The 26,106-nt window shown below is 32.4% G+C and overlaps 1 protein-coding gene across 1 annotated transcript; it reads right to left on the reverse strand.

The window, feature by feature from the left end:
* Positions 1–4,715: 4,715 nt before the first annotated feature.
* On the reverse strand, positions 4,716–6,556 carry LOC142642404 (UDP-glycosyltransferase 43-like). Its single transcript, XM_075816752.1, has one exon. The coding sequence runs from the start codon at positions 6,456–6,458 to the stop codon at positions 5,031–5,033; it is 1,428 nt and encodes a 475-aa protein (XP_075672867.1). The 5' UTR covers positions 6,459–6,556; the 3' UTR covers positions 4,716–5,030.
* Between the last annotated feature and the right edge of the window lie 19,550 nt (positions 6,557–26,106).

The following is a 26,106-nucleotide window of genomic DNA, read 5'->3' on the forward strand; positions in this document are numbered from 1 at the left end:
CTGATATAGATGCTTTTATTGATTCTAATTTAAACTTGCTAATGAAAATTACTTTTTTTCTCACTAATAATAACTTGTAATAACATACTATTTATACTTTATTATGAAAATATCGTGGACATAACAATTCTTTTGTGAAAATGTGTTGATGACTCTTTTTTTGGCTCACATGGCGTTACTTCATTGGCAACCCATGTCACATCAACATATTATTGATTTTTTGGGTAAATCTTTTTAAAACCCAAAATAAGCTCATATCTCATTCAACTACATGGATTAGGCTCACATGGCCCGCGAGATCCTTACTTCAAGAGGCGGATTCATGGTTCACATTTCCTCTTTATCAATTGGGATCATAAACCTATGACATCAACAACATTAACATATGGATTGGGTTTAAGCAATAAATCAAAACTCATGGCCCATATTACCTCTCTTAGCACTTTAGATGATAAAATTCCCCATTGCTCTTTTCCTAAAACTTAATATTCATTATGTGACAAATACTCAATATCCCTAGCCATCTAACTGCTGAGAAAATAGTTGTTCATTCAATCTCCAGCTGTTGCTATACAAATTTAGAAACTTTATTATATTATTCTACATAAACTACATTACTACTTTCAGCTAAAATTCAACTCAAACACATGACCTAATCTGATTGACTATCTTTAATCTCCAACTATATACAAAATATTCATGATATCTCTGATTCCCAGCTGCGGTCTGCCACAATCAGACCATATATTTCTTTGCCAGCTGCTAGAGCAAAGCATTAAATACTCTTCTTGCTCACTAAGATTATGTCACAACAAAATGAGACCTTAACTAAATCTCTAAAACTTCATTAACTTTCAACCAATTCTTCTATTACTTACTAGAAATATGTTGTAATGGAACCTTGCACCAAAAACACAAACACTTGAAAAAGGAAACATTTCCAGTAGAACCCCAACAGTGTATTCAGCACTTGACACCTAGCTGGAAGTGATATCATCAGCCATATAATGTTGAAATCCCAACAACCAGTTGCTATTCCCAAAATAGCAAGATACCCTTGAAAGAGATCTTACCATTTTTAGCCAAATCCATAAAATAATTGTTGAATGTCCTTTCTAGCAGTCTGAAATCACCCAGCTGATCTTATTTGCTTTTGCCTAAAGCAACAACTGTCTTATGATAGCTGTGACAGCTGTTTTATGACACCTGTCACAGTTTTTCCTAATAGTTGGGACAACTTTTTCAGAACAGATGTAACAGCTGACTCAGCAGCCTTAGCATTATTGATTTTCCACATTTGGTTAAAACCAAAACCAACTAAAGTAACTATCTTTTTCTTGCCAAAATACCTTTCTTTTCAGCTACTTTTTCCTTAGAAGCTCTTACCCAAAATAGCAAGAACATTTTAAAACTAAACATACCATTTTTGACCAAATCTTAGGATGGATTCTCTGAAGATTCATTGCTAGTTGGGACAGATTTTGGATGAGATTATTTGCTAAATACCCCCTTAAACTTAGTTCTAAATAGAACCCTCCATCAACACCTCAAGACAACCAAATGGAGAAGAACAATTCTTTCACAAACCTCTCTATTCTTTCTCCTTCTAATAATCTTTTAAAGCTCTTAATGAAGTTTTGAGCTTTTGAGTTTTTCAATTTCTAAATTCGAAACTAAGCTTTCCAACCCTTAGCTCATAAATGCCCTTCATAAGCTTTCATACATCTTCCAACAGAAAATCCCAGCAGCTTTGCTAAACACACTACAACACCATTACTCTCTTATGCTCATTCTCTCATTCTCCATATTTAGAAAATACGTCTATCTTACTACTACTATCTCCAAATTCCTAAACACATCTCTATACTCTTCTCTTACAAAAATCTTTCATCTTGGAAAGCAATCTCTACATCCTCTAGTAGAAGATTCCAGCAAAAAATCTCGGCAGCATTGCTAAACACATTACAACACCATTACTCTCTTATACGCATACTCTCATTCTCCATATTCAAAAAATACACATATCTTACTACTCCTATCTCCAAATACCTAAACACATCTTCATACTCTTCTCTTACAAAATCTTTCCTCTTGAAAAGCAATCTCTACAACTTCTCTAACGGTTATAATCTCATATTTTTACTATTTTCAACCTTCATATCTCTCATACTTTCATATATCATACATATTACAAATACTACATACCACAAAACATCTATATCTTTTACCATCTTCACACTTCTCAAGAGATATCAAACACTCATACTAAAAACCTTACTCATGAAAGGTATAAACTTCTAATGCTTAAAGTCCTTCTCCTAGAAGGCACCAAGGTCTCATATCAAAGCTCTTCTCATGGAAGGCACAAATTCATCTTACTTAAAACCCTTCTCTTAGAAGACACAAATACTCCATACAAAAGTCCTTCTCATGGAAGGCAACACTATTCATAACTTCACAACAACTAAAAGAGCATTGTCAAGGGGAAAACTCATTTAAGTGCATCATAAGAGGGGCAAGCTTAACCAACCTCTACACACAGCTAGACATACTCTCTCTCTCTAGTTGCACCCATTTTCCCCCCTCAATCTTGAAGTTATCATGGCAAACTGCTTCTCTACCATTGGGGTCACTCTGCTGGGATATCATTAACTCACAGAAGCTGTACAGCTGGGTTACAAATCGTACAAAAATAAGTGATTTTGCTTCCATATCTTTAAATATACATCATTTAGTACATGATTACGTCACTTTATTCCAACTACTATTACAACTGTTAACTAAGGCTTAAACTCATTTAAATGCATGAAAAGAGGAGCAAGCTTAACTAGCCTCTACCACTGGCATTCTGCTGGAATCCTATCAGCTTACTAATGCTATACAACTGGAGCTATAAACCATATAAAGATAAGTGACTTTGCTTCCATATCTTTAAATTTACGTTATTGAGTACATGATTACTTTACCTTAAATAACTTTATCTCAACTGTTATTACAACTATTAATTAAAGTTATCATATCAACTGCATATTATATATTTATTCGACCATTATCATGATTCTTAGACTTTAGTTTTAATGGTTTTGTAGGCTTAAAAATACGCCAGTAGCCATTGGACCATGTGGCCCAATGTTGAGTTTCGGACGCAACTCCCCAAACGAATCCGGGTCTAGCAAGGTCACCCCTTCAAAGGACCACACGTGGCCGAGCAACTGAAAAAGGGCCTTGAACAAAATATTAAGACATTTTGTTGTCATCACAATATTTTTAAAACTGCAAAGTTATCAATTTTTTACAAGTCAAAATAAAATATAACAAAATTATACAGGTATTATGAAAATGTTGTACCATTTTGTTCTGTTTCTAGAAATTTTTTATTGGTTTAGTCAACGTTATTGAGCCAAAATTCACTGTTTTACAGACAATTTTTTTAGGTTGGCTTTTTGTATTTTTTTTCTTTACGCAACATTTTAAGTAAAAACACATAGTTTTATACCAAAAAAAAAAAAAAAAAAATCTAGTTTCATTTTCCCCCAAAAAAATGTTTCAAGAAAAATATTGTAGTTGCCAGTTTTCCTTGATAATGACAACAATTATATTCTTTTTGACTTTGCACTTGCAACAATTTTGCTCTCCTTAGCGACTCAACTCACAGTTATAGCAGATATTCAAGTTATCATTTTACTAGATTTTGTATAACTTAAATTTCTTAGTAACCACCCTAAAAAAATTCCTAAAGCCGGCAACTGTTTAGAGACAACACTTTAAGAATTGTATCTAAAATTTTCTCATAATATTTATAAAATGACATTATCACAATTAGGAATATATATACTTTGAAAAAACTTAGGTTGGGTTACGCAAGGAAACCTTTATAGACTTATAGTTGAGTTTTAGGCACAATGAGAAAGTTCTAAGCGTTTCTTCTGCATTAAGCAAAGCCTTAAGTCTCTTTTTGAGCTAAAACGCTATTTTGAGGAAAAATTGAAACTCGCCCTGTGATGAAATGAAACAGCTTAATTAAAGTCAAGGTCTTCAAAAGAGGTTTTGGATATGATATCATATGTTTGACACTATTAGAAAAGTGCTCTAAGTGCATGTTTAGCATTGTTGTAGGAAGTAAATTTTAACTATAATATTTCAGTAGTAGAGCTTTTGTGAAATAAAGCTTTGGCAATCAAAGTGCTGATAAAGATTTCGAGCCAATATCTTATGGATATCATTAGGTATTAGGAATTATTTAGCCAACTACTTCATGTCAGAAGCAACAGCATTTTAAAGTCGCTAAAATAGTAGAAAAAAGAAAAAAAAGGGATAGATGACAAGTGGCCTACATTAATAACAAAATAACAAAACACGTTGGCTGCTTGTTTGCCCGTTGCCTGATATGGGTTACAAACTTACAAAATATATGCCCTGTTTATTCCATTGTGAAAGATTTCCAGCCACTACTAATTAAGGTACCAAGGATCTCCCTGCCGTTGCAATAGTGTATCTACAATCTGTTAGGATAATTATCTTGCTGAAACCTTTAGAAATTGCTTGGTACAATTCTTTAGTTGCCAGTATGATATTGTGAAAGCACGAAAAAAGCACACACATTACTCTTTCAGATGAAACAGATATTAAATTGTTAGCTTCTGTTAGTAAACCTTGAATCCACAATGAATTCTTTATTCTACGAGGTGATAATTTTATGGAATCCACCAAAAAAAAAAAGACAAAGTCTGAATTTTATTAATAACCCCCAAAACCCTATTTTGACTAAACAACATTAAAAGCACCAAAAAATAGGAAATAAATACTCTAAACTTAAAATAACGAAAATTACATAAAAATACTAAAATTAATATATTACAAAAATTAAATTGCAAATTTTGCCATACATCATAATAGGTTTACAGATCTTGTATTTCAAGCTTGGCTGATATGGCATCCTTTGAAAAGCTCCTTCCATCTTTAGCTTTATTTTTATTTTTTGATTAAAAAGTGAAGGTGGTCAAAACATCAACTGGGTCCACCTTGACTTATCAAAGCACTAATTCTTCAATTAGTGCTTTTAGTGACACATATGAGGAGCCATTTTCCATCATAGCTACCCTACTTTTTTCGCTCATGTCTTTTACTTTTTTCCTAACCTCATTGTCATAGTCCATTAAACAGTTTATTCCTCTCTCTACCTCATTTGCCAACACCAAATCACTACCTTCCCTATAATCTAACCTAATCTCAATAGCTAATCCCAACTCCTTCACCATCTCAAAGGCATTGATTTGTTGCTCAGCATATATTGGCCACGTGGCAATTGGTATACCGTACCACAAACTCTCTAAGATTGAATTCCAACCACAATGTGATATAAATCCTCCTATTGCTTTGTGGGCTAGAATTGACACTTGTGAAACCCACCCACACACCAATCCAATCTTGTTTGTTCGTTCTAAGAATCCATCTGGTAAAACTTTCTCGAGACTCGTGTAGTCATCCGGGAGAGCAAATTGGGCCTTAGGTGGCTCACGTAAAGCCCACACAAATCGAACCCCAGCTAGTTCAAGGCCCAATGCAATCTCTCCAACTTGGGACCCACTAAGAACTCCCATGCTACCGAAGCACAAAAATACCACCGTTGATGGAGGTTGATCATCAAGCCACCTCATGATTCTTTCATGCTGGGCCCGGTCTGGGTGCCATTGGGCCGGTCCAGCAAGGTCAAGAACAGGCCCAATGGGATAAATTGGTGGCCCTTGACTCGCAGAGACCGAGTTAAGTGCATGAGGCTCAAGCTCAGAAAATGTATTTATAATTATACCCTTGGTTTCAACGTACCTGCGTGCATTTTGTAAAGCAAACGAGTACCCATCTTTCTCCAACGCAACAGAAGGCAGCACACTTGGAGGAACCGGATTTACAAAACTCGGAATGACCAACTCAGTGTCCAACTCAGCCAACCCAGTGGTGAGCTGGGTGTCTAGGATTGGAAGATGAAGCATGAAGCCAAGAAACGTAGCAGAAGATGGGAAGTAAAGGTAGCAAGGGATGTCAAGCTCGTTGGCTACATCGATCATGGTTGTAAACAAGACGTCGATGAAAAACCCAACGAGCCGTCGGTCCGAGTCCAAGTCCAACTCGGTTGCCATGAGGTTTGTGATTGCTTGCTTAACATGGGGTTTGTGTCTTTCAATGAATAATGACATGCGACCTATGTAAGATTGGAATTGATCAGGTGAGGGAGGGTCTACAGTAGGGAGGAGAACGAACTTGATATTTGTGGTGGAGGCAGACTTGGCAACACATGATTGGACATAGGTGTTGACAAGGGGTCTTTGGGGCATGGTGATGATGAGTAGAGTGATAGAGAATCGAGGGTCACAATTGATAAGGTGGTGTGCAAACTCAACAATTGGAACGAGGTGTCCGATTGCAGGGCTTGTGATGAACACCACCTCGAATTTGGTCATGGCTGATTTGAGCTTTTTACTTGATTATTTGGCTTTGTCGAGAATGGTTTTTGGGAGTATGGGGGTATAATAATATTGTGAAGTAGTACCATGACTATATAGAAATGGAATAGGAAGTTTTATTGACCTTTGATGGAGACAACCTCGAATTTTCTAATGCACATGCTTGGACTCTTTGAACTTGTGCTTGTTTATTTGGCTTATCTATAACTACTTTTGTCTTTGCTCATCTGTTTTTCCTTATCGAGAATGACTTTTGGAAGTTATAGGGTTCGTTTGGATAGAACTTATTGCTGAAAATTGAAAATTGAAAACTGAAAACATTATAGCAAAATAATTTTTAAATGTGTAAATAGTACTGCGGGACCCATTTTTAATAAAAAAAATGCTAAAAACGTACATGAATAGTGCGCGCACAGTTAGCGCACTGTGCGCTTGTCCCCCGCAGCAGAAAAAAAAAAAAAAAACGCAGACGCAGCAATAATAAGCTGGATCCAAACCAGCACATAATGTGATGCAGTGCCATGACAATGGGGTGATTGAGAGAGTAGTTTAAATTATGTTGTTTGAGTGTTTTTGATATATGTGTGGGTAAAAAAGTGTGCTAAAATGCGTATAAAGTTGTTTAAAATGTGTGTAAGTGTGTTATAACTTATTCACCAAATAGGCCCTATATGACCCATGATGAAGACAATTGTAGTCTTGTAGATAATCTCGAATTTCCCAATGGATATATGATGGTTCTTTTGACTTATTCATTAATTTAGCGTTACAATGAAGTTTTTTTTTTCATCTCTTTTTAAAATGTGAGAAATAGGCACATTTGTTTTGGTCACCCAAAGAACTAGGATTTCATCTTTGGGCCATAATACGAAACAAAATATTTCAACCTTTCAAGAAAAAAGTATAATAAGATTCAAAATTAAATTATATTTGAAAAATCTCAAGTATTTTCTATTCAATACTAACAAAATAACACCGTTTGTCAATACATTTCTAAATGAACCAAAGAAATTTCAACTTAAAAGAACAATTAATATACTAAGGTACAAAAGTCATTAATATATAAAAATTTAAAGTATATATATTCAATAATGATGGTGAACTAAAAATGAATCAACTCCAATTTGTCCATGAGAGCCGTCTAGGTCAGAAAGATAAGAATGGTCATCCTTAGTAGGACGGTCGTCCATGGTCATAGGGGTTGTCCATTAGGAAAGCGTCTGGACGACCCTCAACACTTAGGAGATTTCCAAAAAGATTTATCTATAGAAGCTTGTGAATTGGACCACGCGTTACTATTTTGAAACTTGAGCAAGATCCTGGTTCATTGTTGTCAGGACCCAAATCCATGAAACATGAATTTAGATACCTGACTAACTTGCTAACCTTACTTAGCTCAATAAACATAATTTATTTAAACTTAATTCATTAAAACTCCAAATAAACAATGCTTCTGATAAACCTCTTATAATAACTAAAATCCATAATTTATAATAATCTCCAAAATATTGTGAAGTCTAAGCGGAAAAAAAAAAAAAAACTAATAATCTTTTCAAAACTCCACAAATTGAAAATAAACTCCACTATAAAAAATGTGAACTACAAAACAAAGGTAACTAAAATTTTATGAGTCTTCAAGTAACACTGAAGCCGCCTACAACTTCCACGCTCTACCTTGCACCTCACAAGCGGTCCAAAGGTTCTAATTCCCAACTATACTTTAATCTGAAAATATTAATTGATGGGGTGAGCCACACATCTAGTAAGTAATTATACAAAATACACAACGGAATAGAGTCAAGCAAAGCACGAGTTTGATTTCACAATTTCACTCAAAATATCCAATATAGTTTTCAAAACATGTAAAGAATCACTTAATACACATATAATCATATCTTAAAGTCTTTTGGAAACACATATAAATAATTGATCAGAGCACAGTGTCACATATACACATCACATATTCTCACATACAATCCTGTGAGCGGATACCAACATCTAAACCCTGCTGGTGAGGGATCAACACATATTCTCACATACAATCCTGTGAGCGGATTTACACATATATTTGATCAATTCTAAAAACACTCATTTTGAGTCACATATCACAAACAATAAAGTTTATACAACATATAATAATTTTTTCAATATTAACAATTGTTTCAACAGTAAAGATATATTGAATATCACAATATCAAATTGAAACATAAATCAAAAGATGCTTGACTCTCTTAGGGAACGAATAGGAACTGAAGAGTTTATATAAATGTTTTTACAATTCTTGAATAAGTTTGAAAATCCAATTTGCTAAAAGGAACGTCTTAAATACCATTTGAAAAACAAGAATATGATTTCGAAATCGTTGGTTTGAAACAATTTTTTAAAAAAACAAAAATCTTTTTAGAAAACTTACTTTGAAACTCAATTATTTTCAGAAAATAGTTTAGTTAAAAATCATCTTTTAAATGGGTTTTGGACATTCAAAACGTTATTTAAAATTCGAAATTTCTTTTAAAACATTATGTAAAAGCCAATTAAAATTTCTCTTTCAATAGTGTAAAAATGTTTTTTGATAAACTTTTAAAAAATGTAAGCTTAAAAATATAACTTTGAAAATCTTTAACTTCTAAGAACCTAAAGAACAAAACTTGTGCATATTATGCATAATTACTTACCGCACTCGAATCACTCTGAAAGTCCAGCCAAAATAATCTCCAAAGAGCCTCAAGACACTCTTAAATCGGACCTATAATCAATTATGGAAATTACTCAATATCCTCTACAAAATATAAATTTTACTAAACTATAAAAACTGACTCACTAGTAAAATACTTTGCTGAACTAAATGATAGCACTAATGCAAAGTATCTCTACCCAAAACAAATATGTGTTTTCCTTGAATTTATCAGAACGCAGAGGCAGCAGCTAATGTTTTAGAGTTTAAGTTAATATACATAACCCCAAACAAGTCATATTATATATATATCTACCATAGAAAACTTACAGCTATCCTAATATATATATATATATATATATATATATATATATATATATATATATATATATATATATATATATATATAACACCACACTGGCATAGCATAAGTCCCAGCAATGAAACCAGCCGCATTATTTGACTTCTTCTATCCATTATATATAAATATATATATATATATATATATATATATATATATATATATATATATATATATAATATACACAAATCCAACAGAACAAAAGCCACCTTCTTTGACTTCTTCTATAACCATTATATATGTATATATATATATATACACAAATCCAACAGAAGAACAATAGCCACCTTCTTTGACTTCTTCTTTAACCATTATATATATATATATATATATATATATATAAACACAAATTCAACAGAAGGACAGTAGCCACCTTCTTTGACTTCTTCTTTAACCATTATATATATATACACCAATTCAATGGAAGAAGGATGGCCGAATTGTTTGACTTCAATCTAGGATCATATGTACAAATCCAATGGAAGACTTAAACAAAAATATTGATTCGTGAAATCCCATGGCTCAAATCTAACATCTAATCCAGCGGCAAATCTAAACGTTAGAATATAAATTTTAGGATCAAAATCAAATTTCTAAATAACCTAATAAAATTCTAATTTTTTCTTGTTTCTAATTGAGAGAAATCTTACCTTGAACAATCTGATTGTCTCTTCAATTGTACGTGCTCTAACTCCAAGGAAAACACCTCTTAGCCTTTTAGATAAAACCCTGACTATCTCTTCCTCTATTCTGTAGCTTGTATTATAAGATGTGGGCTTAGTTAGTGGGTAGTGGGCTGCAATAACAATTAAAAGAAAGCCTATAGCCCAACAATTATATTTTAAAGAAAACTCTTAAATAAAAATTATGTGGGGTATTACAATTGTTGTAACTTCCTACTAAGTACTTAACTTCCAATGACAGTTATAGAAGATAAGATTGAATATTCTAACTTCTATAGTGGTTGTGGAAGTTAAGTTTGAACTTTCTAACTTCCACAAATATTGGGGAAGTTATGAGACAAGTAACCACTTCAAAGCACACTATATAAACACTCATCCACATAAAATGGAAGTAAGTTTTTAATGACTCCTAAAAAATTGGAACTCTAGAATTTAAGAGAGAGAAACTGACCTAAGCATCGGAGGGTTTTTGGCCGGTCCACCCTGCTCACCTTTGATCGTGTGTTTTTCTTTTCAGGCCTTCCAAGCAATTACTAGCCCATTGAAGCTTGGAGCATTCAACTTACTAATTTTTTTTTCATCATCAAATAATATCGAAATATTAATAAAAAACAAATAAAAACCATTAATATATTTCAAACCAATCACCTATTAAAGTAGAACTCGATATTATTTTGAATCCTAAAATTATCTGTAATTGATTCTGTTATAAATTGTGTGGGGAATAAAAGGACCTAAGCGAGTAGTTGGGCCTTGGGTTTTATTGATGGGCGCAAGTTTGTTTTTGACTAAAAGCCTCTGGGGCTGTAGGTCGGCTCACAGGGTGAGGGTTCGAGGATTCGTCCGAGGACGAATCACTCCTCGGACCGACCCGCGATGACCCTGGGATTCGCCAAAAAAATCAAGAGAGAGTTCTGGAAAAACGGTTGGTTAAAAGGGGGATCCAAGTACCCTCTAGACGCAACGGTGTGAGAGAAATATCTCAGAAAAAGGCTACTACCTTCACATTAAAGATCCTGCACCTACCTCCCTGGCCGCATTAATGGGGAAGTGACCCCTGAACAGTAAAATTCTACCTTCCTGCTGTTATTTAAGGACTTTAGGAAGGTGGTGGAAGGGGAGGGGGATAAGATTTAGGTGACACGTGGGCAAAGGGGAAGGAAGAAGTATTTAAAGAGAGAAGAGAGTAAAGAAAAGGGGGGGAGGGGACTAAGAATTGTAACCTTTGAAAGAAAAAGAAAGATAATACATAAACCATCCTCGGCTTACGTCCGAGGAGGTTCCTTTGTCATATTTGTTTATTGTTTGCAGATACTATAACTCTCTGGTCTGTTTATCAAATTTGCAACACCACTAAACTAGATTTCGAGCTCACACTCTACAAATTTTATTGTTTAAGACTTGTTGGACCTGAGCTCACGTTTGTTTTTGGGTCCAGGTGCAATTGTACACTTACAAATTGTACTGCAATTTTTTTAATTTACAAAATAAAAAATTCTATTAAAAAAATCATATTTTATTTTGTTACAAAGCCTAGTTTTGATAATATTTATGTCTAGAAAAGTCAAATATTGTATTTTGTTTTTCCATCATCTACAAATCTAATATATATATATATATATTTATATATATATATATATATATATATATATATATATATATATATAGAGAGAGAGAGAGAGAGAGAGAGAGAGAGAGAGAGAGAGAGAGAGAGAGAGAGAGAGAGAGAGAGAGAGTATTTAACCTTAGTTTCTCAACATTAGAAAACAAAATGTGTTGCCAAGTAAAAAACAAATTAAAAAAATTTGTTTAGGTGTAATCAAACTACAAAAGGATAATATCCAAATCCCAAAATTTTAAAAAATTATTAACTTTGGATTTCAAACAACAAACAATACAACTATTTTAATTGTTTTTTTTTTAATAAAAAAACATTAATACCTATTAACTATATAAAAAGAGTCAATAGGCTTTGGAATAATGTTTTGGTTTAGTCAAGTTTTTGGACTTATTCTAATACTACTAAAAAACCTTTCATACTTATTCAAGACATTTGGCCAATCTGGTGAGATCAATTTTTTTTTTCTTCTCATGTACACCAAATTGTTTTTGATTTGTTTTACATTATATTACCTATATATAAAAAGAGTGAATGCCTTGAAGCTATGATATTTTTGGATTGTTCAATTTGCACTATTTCACCGACCTCTTTTTTTTTTTTTTGAATGTGTAAAGCTACAGTTGTAGGGATGAAGGGCCTTAATAAAGATATTGGGCCGTGAGCCTCACTTGAAGACGTCAAAGAGCCCAAAGGCAGGTATGTATTAGTCAAGGCAAGTAGATACTGGGCTGAGGAGGAGGTCTGATTGTAGTAAACAGGTGACGTTGTTTGAGGAGCAACCCCTCCTCAGCCAACAGAGTGAAAGCCTAAAGTCTGATCACCCATCAAGTACTTGACAATGGGCAACCATGCTTAGGAGGATAAACTTTAGAGAGAGGTGAGTCAACAGAAAATTGAGAAATATCTGAGAAAGCTGCTACCACCGCATTGAATGCTCTGCATCTAACCAATTGGTCGTATTAATGTGAAAGTGATACCTGAACAGTGACTTCTAGCCTTACAGCTATCCACAAAGACTTTAGGAATGTACTGATGGGACAAGTATCAAGGAGATTAATGATCTGATCTACACGTGGAAGGCTGGGATGAAAGAAAGGAATGGAGTATAAAAGGGGAAGGATTCCATTACAGAGGGGGGATGAGAAAATTCAGGAAAGAAATCATTGTGTAACCAAGAACTTGAATATTTGTATAGGTCTAAAAGAAATATATAAGAACATACCATCTTCGGACCTGACCGAGGAGTACTTTTCTTTTCAATCTATTTGTCTTACTCATTCTAACACCAACTAGCCTATTGTAATTTACATTCTAACTCATTGAACGTTTAATAACTAGCCCACTCTCTAACAAATTTATTGTTTTGTGCTTATTGGGCCATTGTCCAAACCTCTTGGGCTGTGAATCAAAATGTGTCCTTACAACAGTAGTTTTGTAACATTATTTTTGGTTTGTTCAATTCTCAATGTTTCATAAAATTATTATCAATAGGATTAGGAATACTGTTTTGGTTTAGTCAAGTTTTTGGACTCATTCTAATGCTATTAAAAATCCTTTTATACTTATTCAAGGCATTTTGCCAATCTGGTGAGATAGATATTTTTTTTCTCATGTATACTAATTTGTTTTTGTTTTGTTTTATATTATATTATCTATATATAAAAAGAGCGAATGCCTTGAAACTACAGTATTTTTGGTTTGTTTAACTTACATTGTTTCACTGGCCGCTTTTTTTTTTTGAATGCGTAAAGCTACGGTAGTTTTGCTACATTATTTTTGGTTTGTTCAATTTGCAATGTTTCACAAAATTATTTCCAATAGGATTAGGAATAATGTTTTGGTTTAGTCAAGTTTTTGAAATCATTCTAATACTACTAAAATACCTTTTATACTTATTCAAGGCATTTGGCCAACTTGGTGAGATAGATTTTTTTTCTTCTCATGTACACCAATTTGTTTTTGTTTTATATTATATTATCTATATATAAAAAGAGCGAATGCCTTGAAGCTACAATATTTTTGGTTTGTTCAACTTGCACTGTTTCACCGGTCTCTCTTTTTTTTTTTTTTTGAATATGTAAAGCTACAATAGTTTTGCTACATTATTTTTGGTTTGTTCAATTTGCAATGTTTCATAAAATTATTTTTAATAGACTTAGGAATAGTGTTTTGGTTTAGTCAAGTTTTTGGACTCATTCTAATGCTACTAAAAAACCTTTCATACATATTCAAGGCATTTGGCTAATCTAGTGAGATGAATGTTTTTTCTTCTCATGTACACCAATTTTTTTTTGTTTTGTTTTATATTATATTATCTATATATAAAAAGAGCGAATGCCTTGAAGTTACAATATTTTTGGTTTATTCAACTTGCACTATTTCACATCCGCTTTTTATTTTATTTTATTTTTAATGTGTAAAGCTCAAGTAGTTTTATTACCTCATTTTTGGTTTGTTCAACTCGCAATGTTTCACAAAATTATTTTCAATAGGCTTAGGAATAGTGTCTTGGTTTAGTCAAGTTTTTGGACTCATTCTAATGCTACTAAAAAACCTTTCATACTTATTCAAGGCATTTGGCTAATTTGGTGAGATGATTTTTTTTTTCCTTCTCTTGTACACCAATTTATTTTTGTTTTGTTTTATATTATATTATCTATATATATAGAAATAGAAAATGCCTTGAAGTTATAGTATTGTTGGTTTGTTCAACTTGCACTTTTTCACTGGCTGCTTTTTTTTTTTTTTTGAATGCATAAAGCTATAGTGGTTTTGCTACGTTTTTTTTGGTTTGTTCAGTTCGCAATATTTCACAAAATTGTTTTCAATAGGCTTAGGAATAGTGTTTTGGTTTAGTCAAGTTATTAGAATCATTCTAATGCTATCAAAAAACCTTTCATACTTATTCAAGGCATTTGGCCAATCTGGTGAGATGAATTTTTTTTTTCTTTCTAATGTACACCGATTTGTTTTTGTTTTATTTTATATTATATTATCTATATATAAAAAGATCAGATGCCTTGAAGCTATAGAATTTTTTGTTTGTTCAACTTGCATTGTTTCACCAGCTGCTTAAATTTTTTTTTTTTTGAATGCATAAAGCTACAGTGGTTTTGCTACATTATTTTTCGTTTGTTAAATTTGTAATATTTCACAAAATAACAAAATATTAACACAACAAATTGGCATAATTTTTTCACAATTATTGAGGTATTAATTTCTTATAAGTCAAAATAAAATAAAATATCATATTGGAACTTGCCACAACTAAAAATAAAGTTTTTGTGCAAAAAAAGTTATGAAAATGTTGTGCCATTTTATTGTGTTTCTAGAAATTTATAATTGGTTTAGTCAATGTTGTTGAACCAAAATTCATTGTTTTACATGTAGTGTTCTTGGGTTAACTTTTTGTATTTTCTTTCTTTATGCACCATTTTAAGTAAAAACACATGGTTTTACACACAAAAAAAAAACAATACAAAACATAAACTTAGGATAAAAACACTTTTTATCCTTTATGTTTTGGGTAGTTTACAATTCCCCCTTTAACTTTAAAATCAAGCAATTTTTCACTTAATATTTTGGAAAAGAGCAAATATGGCATATTGTAATTCTCTCAGTTAAACCCTAATGAAAGTTTATGATTTTTAAAATATTTGATTATGTAATGTCTAAAATACTCCCACTAAATTTTAACATCCCAAAAATTTTATTCATGTATTTTGAGTTTTAGATGGTAGTAATGCTTGGAAAGTTGGAATGATAATATAAATTGTTTTATTTATTATCTAAAGAATATTGATTTTCTAGATTTAATTTTTTGAAACTTATAATCTATCTAATGAAAAATTTAATGACACACTCCTTTTGTTATCTTTTTTTTTTTTTTCCAATTTTCTTAGCAAAACTCAGTTGCTTATTGTTTGAAGATGATGATATTCGTTATCATTCTCAGAAGTTTTTATTGAGTGGATATATTGCCTTTAGCAAATAGGTACTAAAAAAATATTATAGTAAAATAGATATTTATAAATTAAATAGCTATCCTAACTTTGTGTGTGATCAAAATTCTTATACGAATGAGATTAACTTTTTACGACATAATTATCAAAATTCTTAACATTAATGTCTCTTTTGATTAATGTAAATTTATATGTACTTTAAAAATCAAATGATTTATATTTTTGTTTTTTGTTGATAAACAACTTGCAACTAATTAATAACATGCAGAAAATTTTCAAGATACTTTATCTCTTGAGCACTCTAGAATCCATTTAAATAAGTTAATAAACAACTTGCTACTAATAAGTTTTGATTAAACATGATCGAAATAGACCTAAAAATTTTATAAAATAGGTTGTGGGGGAGAGTTTATATCGGCTAGGTTTATGTTATATAAAAAATATGGCTCTATCTCTGTTTTTTCATATAGTGGATTATTAGCTGCTCACTCTTGTGGACATATACATTATGCCAAACTATATAAATTCTCTATATTGATTTTTGTCTTTATCTCTCTTCTTTAATCTTGCATAAACTCGTATTACACAAATATTTAAAGCTTTAAAATAAGGTAGTTGATACCGTACCGGTACGTATACCGGTATCTAAATGCCAACATTTCATCCGGGTTTAAATACCGGCTAATTTCGGGCAATACCGGCCGCTACTGGGCATATCGGCTGGTACAAAAAAAAGGTTTATTTTTTTTATTTAGTTTTGTAATTTTTGAATTTTTGTAAGGGCATATGGTAACTTATTTGCATTAAATTATTAGTATTATTTTTTTTCTTAGTATGCAATGAACAATTAAGCTTTCTATTTTTTTATATTGTGTTTTTTTCCCCTTTAATTGATGTTAAAGTCTAAAACCATGAATAATTTGTTCTGAATTGAGGTAATATTTTATGGTAAACTTTTATATTTATTATTATAATACACACACATGCACACACACACACACACACACACACACACACACACACACATATTTATAAATATAAAAAATAACGGTAAACCTGAAACGGTACACTGGTATTGACTGGTACCGAAATATATCGTTCCACTAGTCAAACCGGTACAACCTCCAGTACGAGATTAACTCTCTTGCTTTAAAAACCTATTTACAAAGTAAGAATCTTCTAAAATATATACCCTAATTAATATACCACCGTATGAGAACCCTATTCTAAAGACGTAAATTAGGAAAATTAGAAAAGAAATATCAAACATGCGTAAATGTATGTGAACTAGAATGACCATACAAAAAATAGAGAAATGCTATGTCCACAACATTTTTACAATACTTTCACAACAAATTTTAAGTGTCATGATGTTATTAGTTTATAGGCGAGCAAAAAATATTTTAAGTTGTGAATTAAAATTAAAATTAATAACAATTTACCACCTATAATTTGTTGTGATAATATTGTGGATGTAGCACTTCTCGAAAATATGGACAAATGACAAGGTACAATATATAAACCTCATATTTTGTCCTACGTAGAATAAATAATTAATATACACAATACTGAATTATATTGTATTCCATCGGTCTTGGCCTGATTATTTCGGCTTGAAACATTTGTTTTGACATGAGAATTACATAGTCAATTCATGTGGCCAATCAGGAAATTGGTCATTTTACCAATCTAATTAAGATAACTAACTGATCAATCTACCATATATGCTTTGAATATATATTATTCATTTGCAGTTTTGCACAGTATTCTACATGGATGTTACACAGGGACGGAGCCAAGACTTAGAGTTAAGGGGGCAGAAGTATAAAAAAAAAAATTGAAACTCCAAATAAACATTCATTTAATAAACCATCAACAAAGAAATACAAAAAATTATTTTTTTTAAGATATTGCAATGCAATTATTTATGAAAATGGAACTCGTCGTCTTTTTAAATCTTTGAAATCATTTATGATTGAATCCGTACTAATTGTCGCAGTGATGTCCTTTTCAATGAATAACATTGTTAAGGCAATACTTTTATGTAATTGGCATATCCTTTGACAAAATGCACTTTACTTGTATTTGGGTAAATCTAAGAAGGTTCAAGATGATCATCACAAGTGGTTAAATTGAAGACATGAAGATTACTCAAGAACTGCTCAAGAAAAGTGTAATCTGCAGGTCTCGATACCTCATCGACAGAAGCTCGATCTGTTGAGATTTATTAAAACTCGACATATGTCTTGATCTATCAAGCTTACGGGATTCAGACTATAGCCAGCAACGTTTTTATTCTAAAAGACTATTTGTTTATGAGTTTGTACAATCCTTATAGGATTAGGAAAACCCAATGTTTGTGGGTTTGTATAATCCTTACTGGACTAGGAAAGCCCAAAATTTGTGTAAAACTATTTGGAATAGGAGAGCCCATTAAGCTCCTATTTAAAGGAGGTGAAAAAAGAAAACCTAACCCTAGAGAGCTTCATAGGGTTTTCTTTTTGAAACCCTAGCCTCCTCCTATAGAAAAAAGAGTTCTTGCTGCATTTCTTGTACGCCTTTGAGTTCTGTAACCCAGCAAAGTCTCTTGCACCAACATTGAAGATCTTATTGGTGTTTCTATGTGAAGCTGCTATAAATCAACTACGACAATCAAAGGGTTGCTGTAGAGTTAGTCATGTACTGGGATCCGTGCATCATTGGTTAGTCATGTACTGAGATTCGTGCATTGAACGGAAAGATTGCCGTTACAATACAAGTCCAATTGGGTATTAGGAATTAAACTGCATGTTCTTAGAAGTGGAGAGGAGGACGAGCGGCAATGGAGTGAACCAAGCGGCGTGCATGAACGCAGATTTAAAAGGCCAACTCTCTCTAATCTTTGTTCTCTCTCGGTGATCTATATGTATATGAGAGAGAATTTGTTTGTGTGAGATAGAGGGAGAGAAATTTGTGTGTGTGTGTAAGAGAAAGAGAAAGAAAGAGTGAGGGAGAAGTGGAGATATGTTCTGGAGTCTGGAGATCAAGAACTAGAAAAACAAAAAGTCAAAAAAAGAGTGAAGATAGATATAGGGGTAGGTGTACATGTGTGGAGGAGAAAAACAAGAGAAAAAAAGAAAGAAAATAGTATGGATGAAAAAAAAAAACTAAAGAAAGAAAGGAAAAATAATATAAGGAATAAGAAATCAAAATTGAGTAACATTACTACGATATTTTCACAATAAATTTTAATTGACAGATTGTTATTAGTTGATATTGGTTAGTAAAAAATAATTTAAATAGTGAGTTCAAATTAGAACTAGTAATAACTTACCATATAAGATTTTGTTGTGAAAGTATTGCAAAAAAAATGTTATAGATGCAACATTTCTCATTAAAAAAAATATAATTGTTAATGTTGTTTGGAATTTGAAAAATATAGATGAATTAAGAAATATTAAAAAAAGAATAAAGAAATAATGAAGAAATAATATTTTAATGGAATAGAGAAAAAGATGGAGAGTCTGTTGAAAAATGTGTTTGAAAAAGTAGATAGGTAAAAAGGAAAAGTTACTGTTCATTCTCCAAACAGTACAAAAATTTAGAGAGACTGTTGAACATGCTCTAAGAGTTCTTAAATTCTTAGTTAATTGAATATGCAAGATCTTTATTTTAATTTTAATTTTTATATTGTGAGAGATCATGATGATAATTTTTTTATTTTTTTTTGGTAGAAGATGAGAATCTTTTTTAAACCTCGTGATATAAAGATATGGTTCTTTTCCCAATGTCGGATTTCCTCTTGGCCAAAGTAACAAAATAAAATCTCCAAATTGGTGAAGACTTAATTGAATGTCAGTGAGTATTTTTAGGTTATTTTCAAAATATTCTAGATTGGAAACATGAAAAATGTGATGATCTAAAAATATTCTAGTTTATTTTTAGTTATATTTTATATATTTTTAAGCGTAATTTATGCTTGCTCTTGATTTTAAAATTAAAGTGAAAACACTAATTTGGTCTTTACATTTTAGTGTTATAGTCAATTTAGTCCATACATTATAATAACAATTAATTTGGTTCTTGTTATTTTCAACTTGCAGTTAATTTGGTTTATTCTATTAATTCAGTAACAAAAAATGTCTACATGGTTAATAGATTGTATAGTTATCACCCTTAAAAATTATGTGACTAATAAAGTAATAATAAAATATTTTAATCGCTATTTAAAGATGTCACGTCAACTTCATAAATATCCATGTAAGAAAAAAATGAATCGCTAATTTCAAAGAAAAATAAAAATAATAAGAAAATAAACTTAGCAAATACATCTAAAACCATCGTGGATTTGTTTGCTCAAATCAAACTTTTCTCAATGAGTAACCCTAGCTACTATTATTAGATCATTTTTTTTTTTGCTGAAATTTGCATAATTTTTAGATCTACAATTTTTGTCATACGTCCCAAATTCAAAGAAAAAAAAATAACGAAGGAAGTTAATTTTGTACTGTACCGACCGATACCGCCAGTATTTGTTGTATGGGTGCCTAGGTCAGTACAGAAATGCTCTTGTTTCGTTTTAGTTTAAATATCGATTGTGCCGAAGCCGTTTCGGCTATATCGAGATAATTATCGAGTTTCGGCTGGCAAATAGATACCGGGAAAAAAAAAAAAAAACTCAAAAAACTTGATTTTTCTCCCTCAAATTTCAAGATCCACCTCCTCTCTCTTACCTCGGTCTTTCCTCCTCTTCTTTGTATTGTCTCTACTTGGCATTGCTTCTTCTTTTTCTTTGCCTCTGTTAACGTTTCTACAGTCCTTTTTCTTCTTCATTTATTTCCCTCTCTCTCTCTCTCTCTCTCTCTCTCTCTCTCTCTCTCTCTCTCTCTTAACGTGTGTCTGTCTCTCTTTTTTGTTTTGGTACACTCACGTGAAAGTAGAAACTAAGTAGTCAATCAAGAAGTAGGTGACAAGACTTCAGAGCAAAATGTATGAAGGTGAAAATAAGAGTGAAAAAAAAAAAATTTATAATAAAGGACTAATGGGTTACAACTGTAAGCAAAATGTGTGGAGGTGAAAAAAATAAAATGAAAGCTTAATGGCAGGGGTGTGCTTGGTTTGGTTCGGTCGGTTTTGTATATGTATGGCCAACCGAAACCGAATATTTTGGTTTGTGAAATTCTCAACTGAAACTGACCGAAATGGTTGGAAATCAATAGGTTTTGGTAGTATTTCGGTTTTAGTCTGTTTAGGTCGGTTTTCGGTTTTCCAAAGAGAGGTTTATTGAGATTTTCAAAACCCTAACTTTAATCACATAAAAAAAAAAAAAACAATTGAGCAATAGAATAGTTGAACAAAGCTGATGAATGAAGTTGATACAAAGCGACAGAGAAATTCAGAAAGAAAAGAGAAGAGAGAGAAAGAAAAAAGAAGAATCATACTGTGAGAAAAGAAGGAAGATGCTCGTGTCGTGGGGAGGCTAGTGTGGGGAGGCCAGCATGTGGAGGCTGGTGTGCAGAGGCTGGCGGCAGAAAGAAGATTTGGAGTGACTGTGGAGACTGTGTCCTATGTGTGAGAGTGAGAATGAGATGAGAGTGACTAACATGTGCTAGGGTTTTTAACTTCTTGTTTTAGTTTAATTAGATATTTAATTAGTTTAATGGGTTAATGGGCTTGATTATTTGCAAGGCCGGAGGCCTAATGCATTAATGTATTTGAAAGGCCTATTTTGATTGCAGGTTGCCCAATATATTTGCAAGGCCGGCCCAATATGATTTTATATTATATATATATATATATATATAATATATTATAATATAAAATATATTATATATTATTCGGCTCGGTTTCAGCCGGTTTGGTGCATACATATCGGAAACCGAAACTGAAACTTTCAAATTGTGAGAAATAGAAACTAAAACCGAACTGCACTGAAACCAAACCGAAATTTTGGACACAGTTTGGCCGTTTTCATTTGGTTTTTTCAGTTCTTCAGTTTTATGCACATCCATACTTAATGAGTTACAACTTACAGTAGTTGACTTGGTGGGTTTAGGACTTGGGAACTCTATGCATTTCACAATATATATATATATATATATATATATACACACACACACACATATATAAATATATATGTGTGTGTGTGTGTGTGTGTGTGTGTGTGTATTGGTTAACGTAGATCATTCCATTTTTTTATTCGTTCAATTTTTATTTTATTTTGCTAAAAAGTATTTCAATCTTTCAATTCTATTGGTTAGCATTTAAATATTTATGAGCTTTTAATATATCAAATTATCAATTATCTAGAGAGAGAGAGAGTAGTGAGTAGTGAGTTATGGAGAATAAAAGTGAGCTAAAAAAAAAAAGTTATTGACAAGGTAGAAGAGATATGAGTAAAAAAATATTAATATTGTTTTAGTAATTTATTATTATAATATATATATATATATATATATATATATATATATATAGCGGTAAATCCGAAACGGTACACTAGCATTGATCGGGTACCGAAATATTTTATTCCTCTAGCCAAACCAGTATGATTTCCGGTACGAAATTGACTCCCTCATAGCCACCCAATTCTCTCATATGTAATGCCTCATTTAACTATTGGGATTTTGATATTGGTACCAGTTCCAATGGTAACCATGAGGAAGCAACAGTTTATGGAATCAAGTGAATCAAGAATAACTTTGTCAAGTTGGTTCGTGGGTGAAAATGGCCATTTACCCCACCTTTGTTTGAAATTATTCTCAATTTAGCACTGTTTCGAAATTAAGTGGGAATCTACCACTTTTGCAGTACTCGAGTATGTGGAACTCGAGTACTAAAAGGTACTCGAGCACACTAAACTCGAGTACCCCCTAGTTTTGCCAGCTCAACCTGTGACACGGTGGCAAAATTAGGGAGTACTCGAGTTTAGTGTGCTCAAGTACCTTTTAGTACTCGAGTTTCACAGACTCGAGTACTGCAAAAGTGGTAAATTCCCACTTATTTCTGAAACAGTGCTAAATTGAGAATAATTTTGGACAGAGGTGGTAAATGGCCATTTTCACCTTGGTTTGTGTGAAGATCCTGATATCATAAGTTAGTATCCCAACTCTTCCATCTGACAAGCTGTGGAAGGAGAAATCACTGTGGGTTTGTTTCATTTCTTATTTCGGAATCTATGTGTGTAATACCCCACATAATTTTTATTTAAGAGTTTTCTTTAAAATATAATTGTTGGGCTATAGGCTTTCTTTTAATTATTATTGTAGCCCACTACCCACTAAGCCCACATCTCATAATACAAGCTACAGAATAGAGGAAGAGATAGTTAGGGTTTTATCTAAGAGGATAAGAGGCTAAGAGGTGTTTTCCTTGGAGTTAGAGCACGTACAATTGAAGAGACAATCAGATTGTTCAAGGTAAGATTTCTCTCAATTAGAAACAAGAAAAATTAGAATTTTATTAGGTTATTTAGAAATTTGATTTTGATCCTAAAATTTATATTCTAACGTTTAGATTTGCCGCTGAATTAGATGTTAGATTTGAGCCATGGGATTTCACGAATCAATATTTTTGTTTAAGTCTTCCATTGATTTGTACATATAATTCTAGATTGAAGTCAAACAATTCGGCCATTCTTCTTCCATTGAATTGGTATTTATATATATATATATATATATATATATATATATATATATATATATATATATATATATATATATATATACAAACATGTGAGGTTTCGAGGACCCAAGAACCCGAAGACTTGAAGAAGGGAAGGTCGACATGCAGTAGGTAAGATGGAGCAAAGAAGTAAGGGAAGTTACCTGAAAATACCCGAAGATGATGTGGCATGGGCGTTGCTGACATAAGGGTTACAAATATCCGAAGGTGGTAGGCTAATTTAGAGGGATGCATTAAATGTCCGGCAACAACCATTCTGGCCGCATTAATTGGAAGATACCAGTTCAATCCGTTGCATTAATGTGGATATGACCTGAACAGTGTTGAACGCAAAGTTAGAACTCTGCTCCATTATCGACAGACAGGTGTCAGAGGGAAAAACATAGTAGATTGTGAGGTGTAGGGCCATGATGAAAGGAGCAAATAGTATAAATAAGAGTTGGGACACTATAGAGGGGGGATTTTTTTTTGTTGTTGAACCCTCTCTACCAAATGTATTGTATGAGGACCTTAAGTGAATAAAGAAGCAGCAACGTTTTTAAGCTAGTGTTATGAGTTTTTGGTCCTTACAACACACAAATCCAACAGAAGAACAATAGCCACTTTCTTTGACTTTTTCTTTAACCATTATATATAGATATATAATGAATAGAAGAAGTCAAATAATTCGGCTGTGGTTTCATTGCCGGACTTATGCTATGCCAGTGTGGTGTTATATATATACATATTAGGATATTAGGATAGTTGTAAAGTTTTCTATGGTGGATATATATATATATAATATGGTTTGTTTGGGGTTATGTATATCAACCTAAACTCTAAGATATTAGCTGCTGTCTCTGCGTTCTAATAAATTCAAGGAAAACACATTTTTGGGTAGAGATACTTTGCATTTAGTGCTATCATGTAGTTCAACAAAGTATTTTACTAGTGAGTCAGTTTTTGTAGTTTAGTAAAATTTATATTTTGTAGAGGATATTGAGCAATTTCCATAATTGATTATAAGTCCTATTTAAGAGTGTCTTGAGGCTCTTTGGAGATTATTTTGGCTGGACTTTCAGAGTGATTTGAGTGCGGTAAGTAATTATGCATAATATGCACAAGTCTTGCTCTTTAGGTTCTTAGAAGTTAAAGATTTTCAAAGTTATATTTTTAAGCTTACATTTTTTTTAAAAGTTGATCAAAAAGCATTTTTACACTATTGAAAGAGAAATTTTAATTGGCTTTTAAATAATGTTTTAAAAGAAATTTCGAATTTTGAATAACGTTTTGAATGTCCAAATCCCATTTAAAAGATGATTTTTAACTAAACTATTTTCTGAAAATAATTGAGTTTTAAAGTAAGTTTTCTAAAAAGATTTTTGTTCTTTAAATTGTTTCAAACCAAGTGATTTCGAAATCATGTTCTTGTTTTTCAAATGGTATTTAAGACGTTCTTTTTAGCAAACTGGATTTTAAAACTTATTCAAGAATTGTAAAAATATTTATATAACCTCTTCAGTTCCTATTCGTTCCCTAAGAGAGTCAAGCATCTTTTGATTTATGTTTCAATTTGATATTGTGATATTCAATATATCTTTATTGTTGGAACAATTGTTAATATTGAGAACATTATTATATGTTGTATAAACTTTATTGTTTGTGATATGTGACTCAAAATGAGTGTTGTGGGGAATAAAAGGACCCGGGCAGGCATTTGGGCCTTTGGGCTCTAGTAAGGAGGGTCGATCTGTTCTTGAGCTAAGGATTTGTTAGTACTGTGAATCGGCCCATACGCCGAGGGTCCGAGAACATGTCCGAGAGTAAGTTTCTCCTCGGACGGACTCAAGAGAACTTGGAGCTTCACTATGAAGGTCAAGGCACAACTCTGGAAAGACTATTGGTTAAAAGGGGGAACCCCTGAATGTTATAGACACACCGGTGTTAGGAAAATATCATAGGCAAAGGCTGCCACCTCCACATTAAAGACTCTGCACCTACCTCCCTGGCCGCATTAATGGGGAGGTGACCACTGAACAGTAGAACTGAAACTTCTGGTTACTATTCAAAGGCACTAAGGGAAGAAATATCTAGGAGGGATGGAATTTGAGCAACACGTGGATAAAGCATTAGGAAAAGAAGTATTTAAAGGGGGATGAGGGCCAAAAGAAGGGAGAGGGTAACTAAGAAAAAAGACTAAGAGTTGTAATCTTTAAGAAAGAAAGAAATAGAAATAATATTGAGGTAGTCCTCGGCTGGTGTCCGAGGAGGCCTATTTGTGATTATCATTTGTTATTTACAAGTGTTTGCACACCTTGGCCTGTCATCCAGTTCTTAGAACCTCTAACCTAGGTTTCAAGCCCACACTCTACAAATTTCATTGTTTAAGGCTCATTGGGCCTGAGCCCATAATTGTCGTTGGGTCCAGGTGCAATTGTGCACTTACAAGTGTTTTTAGAATTGATCAGATATATGTGTAAATCCGCTCACAGGATTGTATGTGAGAATATGTGTTGATCCCTCACCAGCAGGGGTTAGATGTTGGTATCCGCTCACAGGATTGTATGTGAGAATATGTGATGTGTATATGTGACACTGTGCTCTGATCAATTATTTGTATGTGTTTCCAAAAGACATTAAGATATGATTATATGTGTATTAAGTGATTCTTTACATGTTTTGAAAACTATATTGGATATTTTGAGT

This window comes from Castanea sativa, chromosome 7, assembly GCF_040712315.1.
Source record: "Castanea sativa cultivar Marrone di Chiusa Pesio chromosome 7, ASM4071231v1".
Taxonomy (NCBI): Eukaryota; Viridiplantae; Streptophyta; class Magnoliopsida; order Fagales; family Fagaceae; genus Castanea; species Castanea sativa.

What these genes read in the sequence shown, in the direction of transcription:
- LOC142642404 (XM_075816752.1), bottom strand. Translation starts at nt 6,458, where the DNA reads ATGACCAAATTCGAGGTGGTGTTCATCACAAGCCCTGCAATCGGACAC.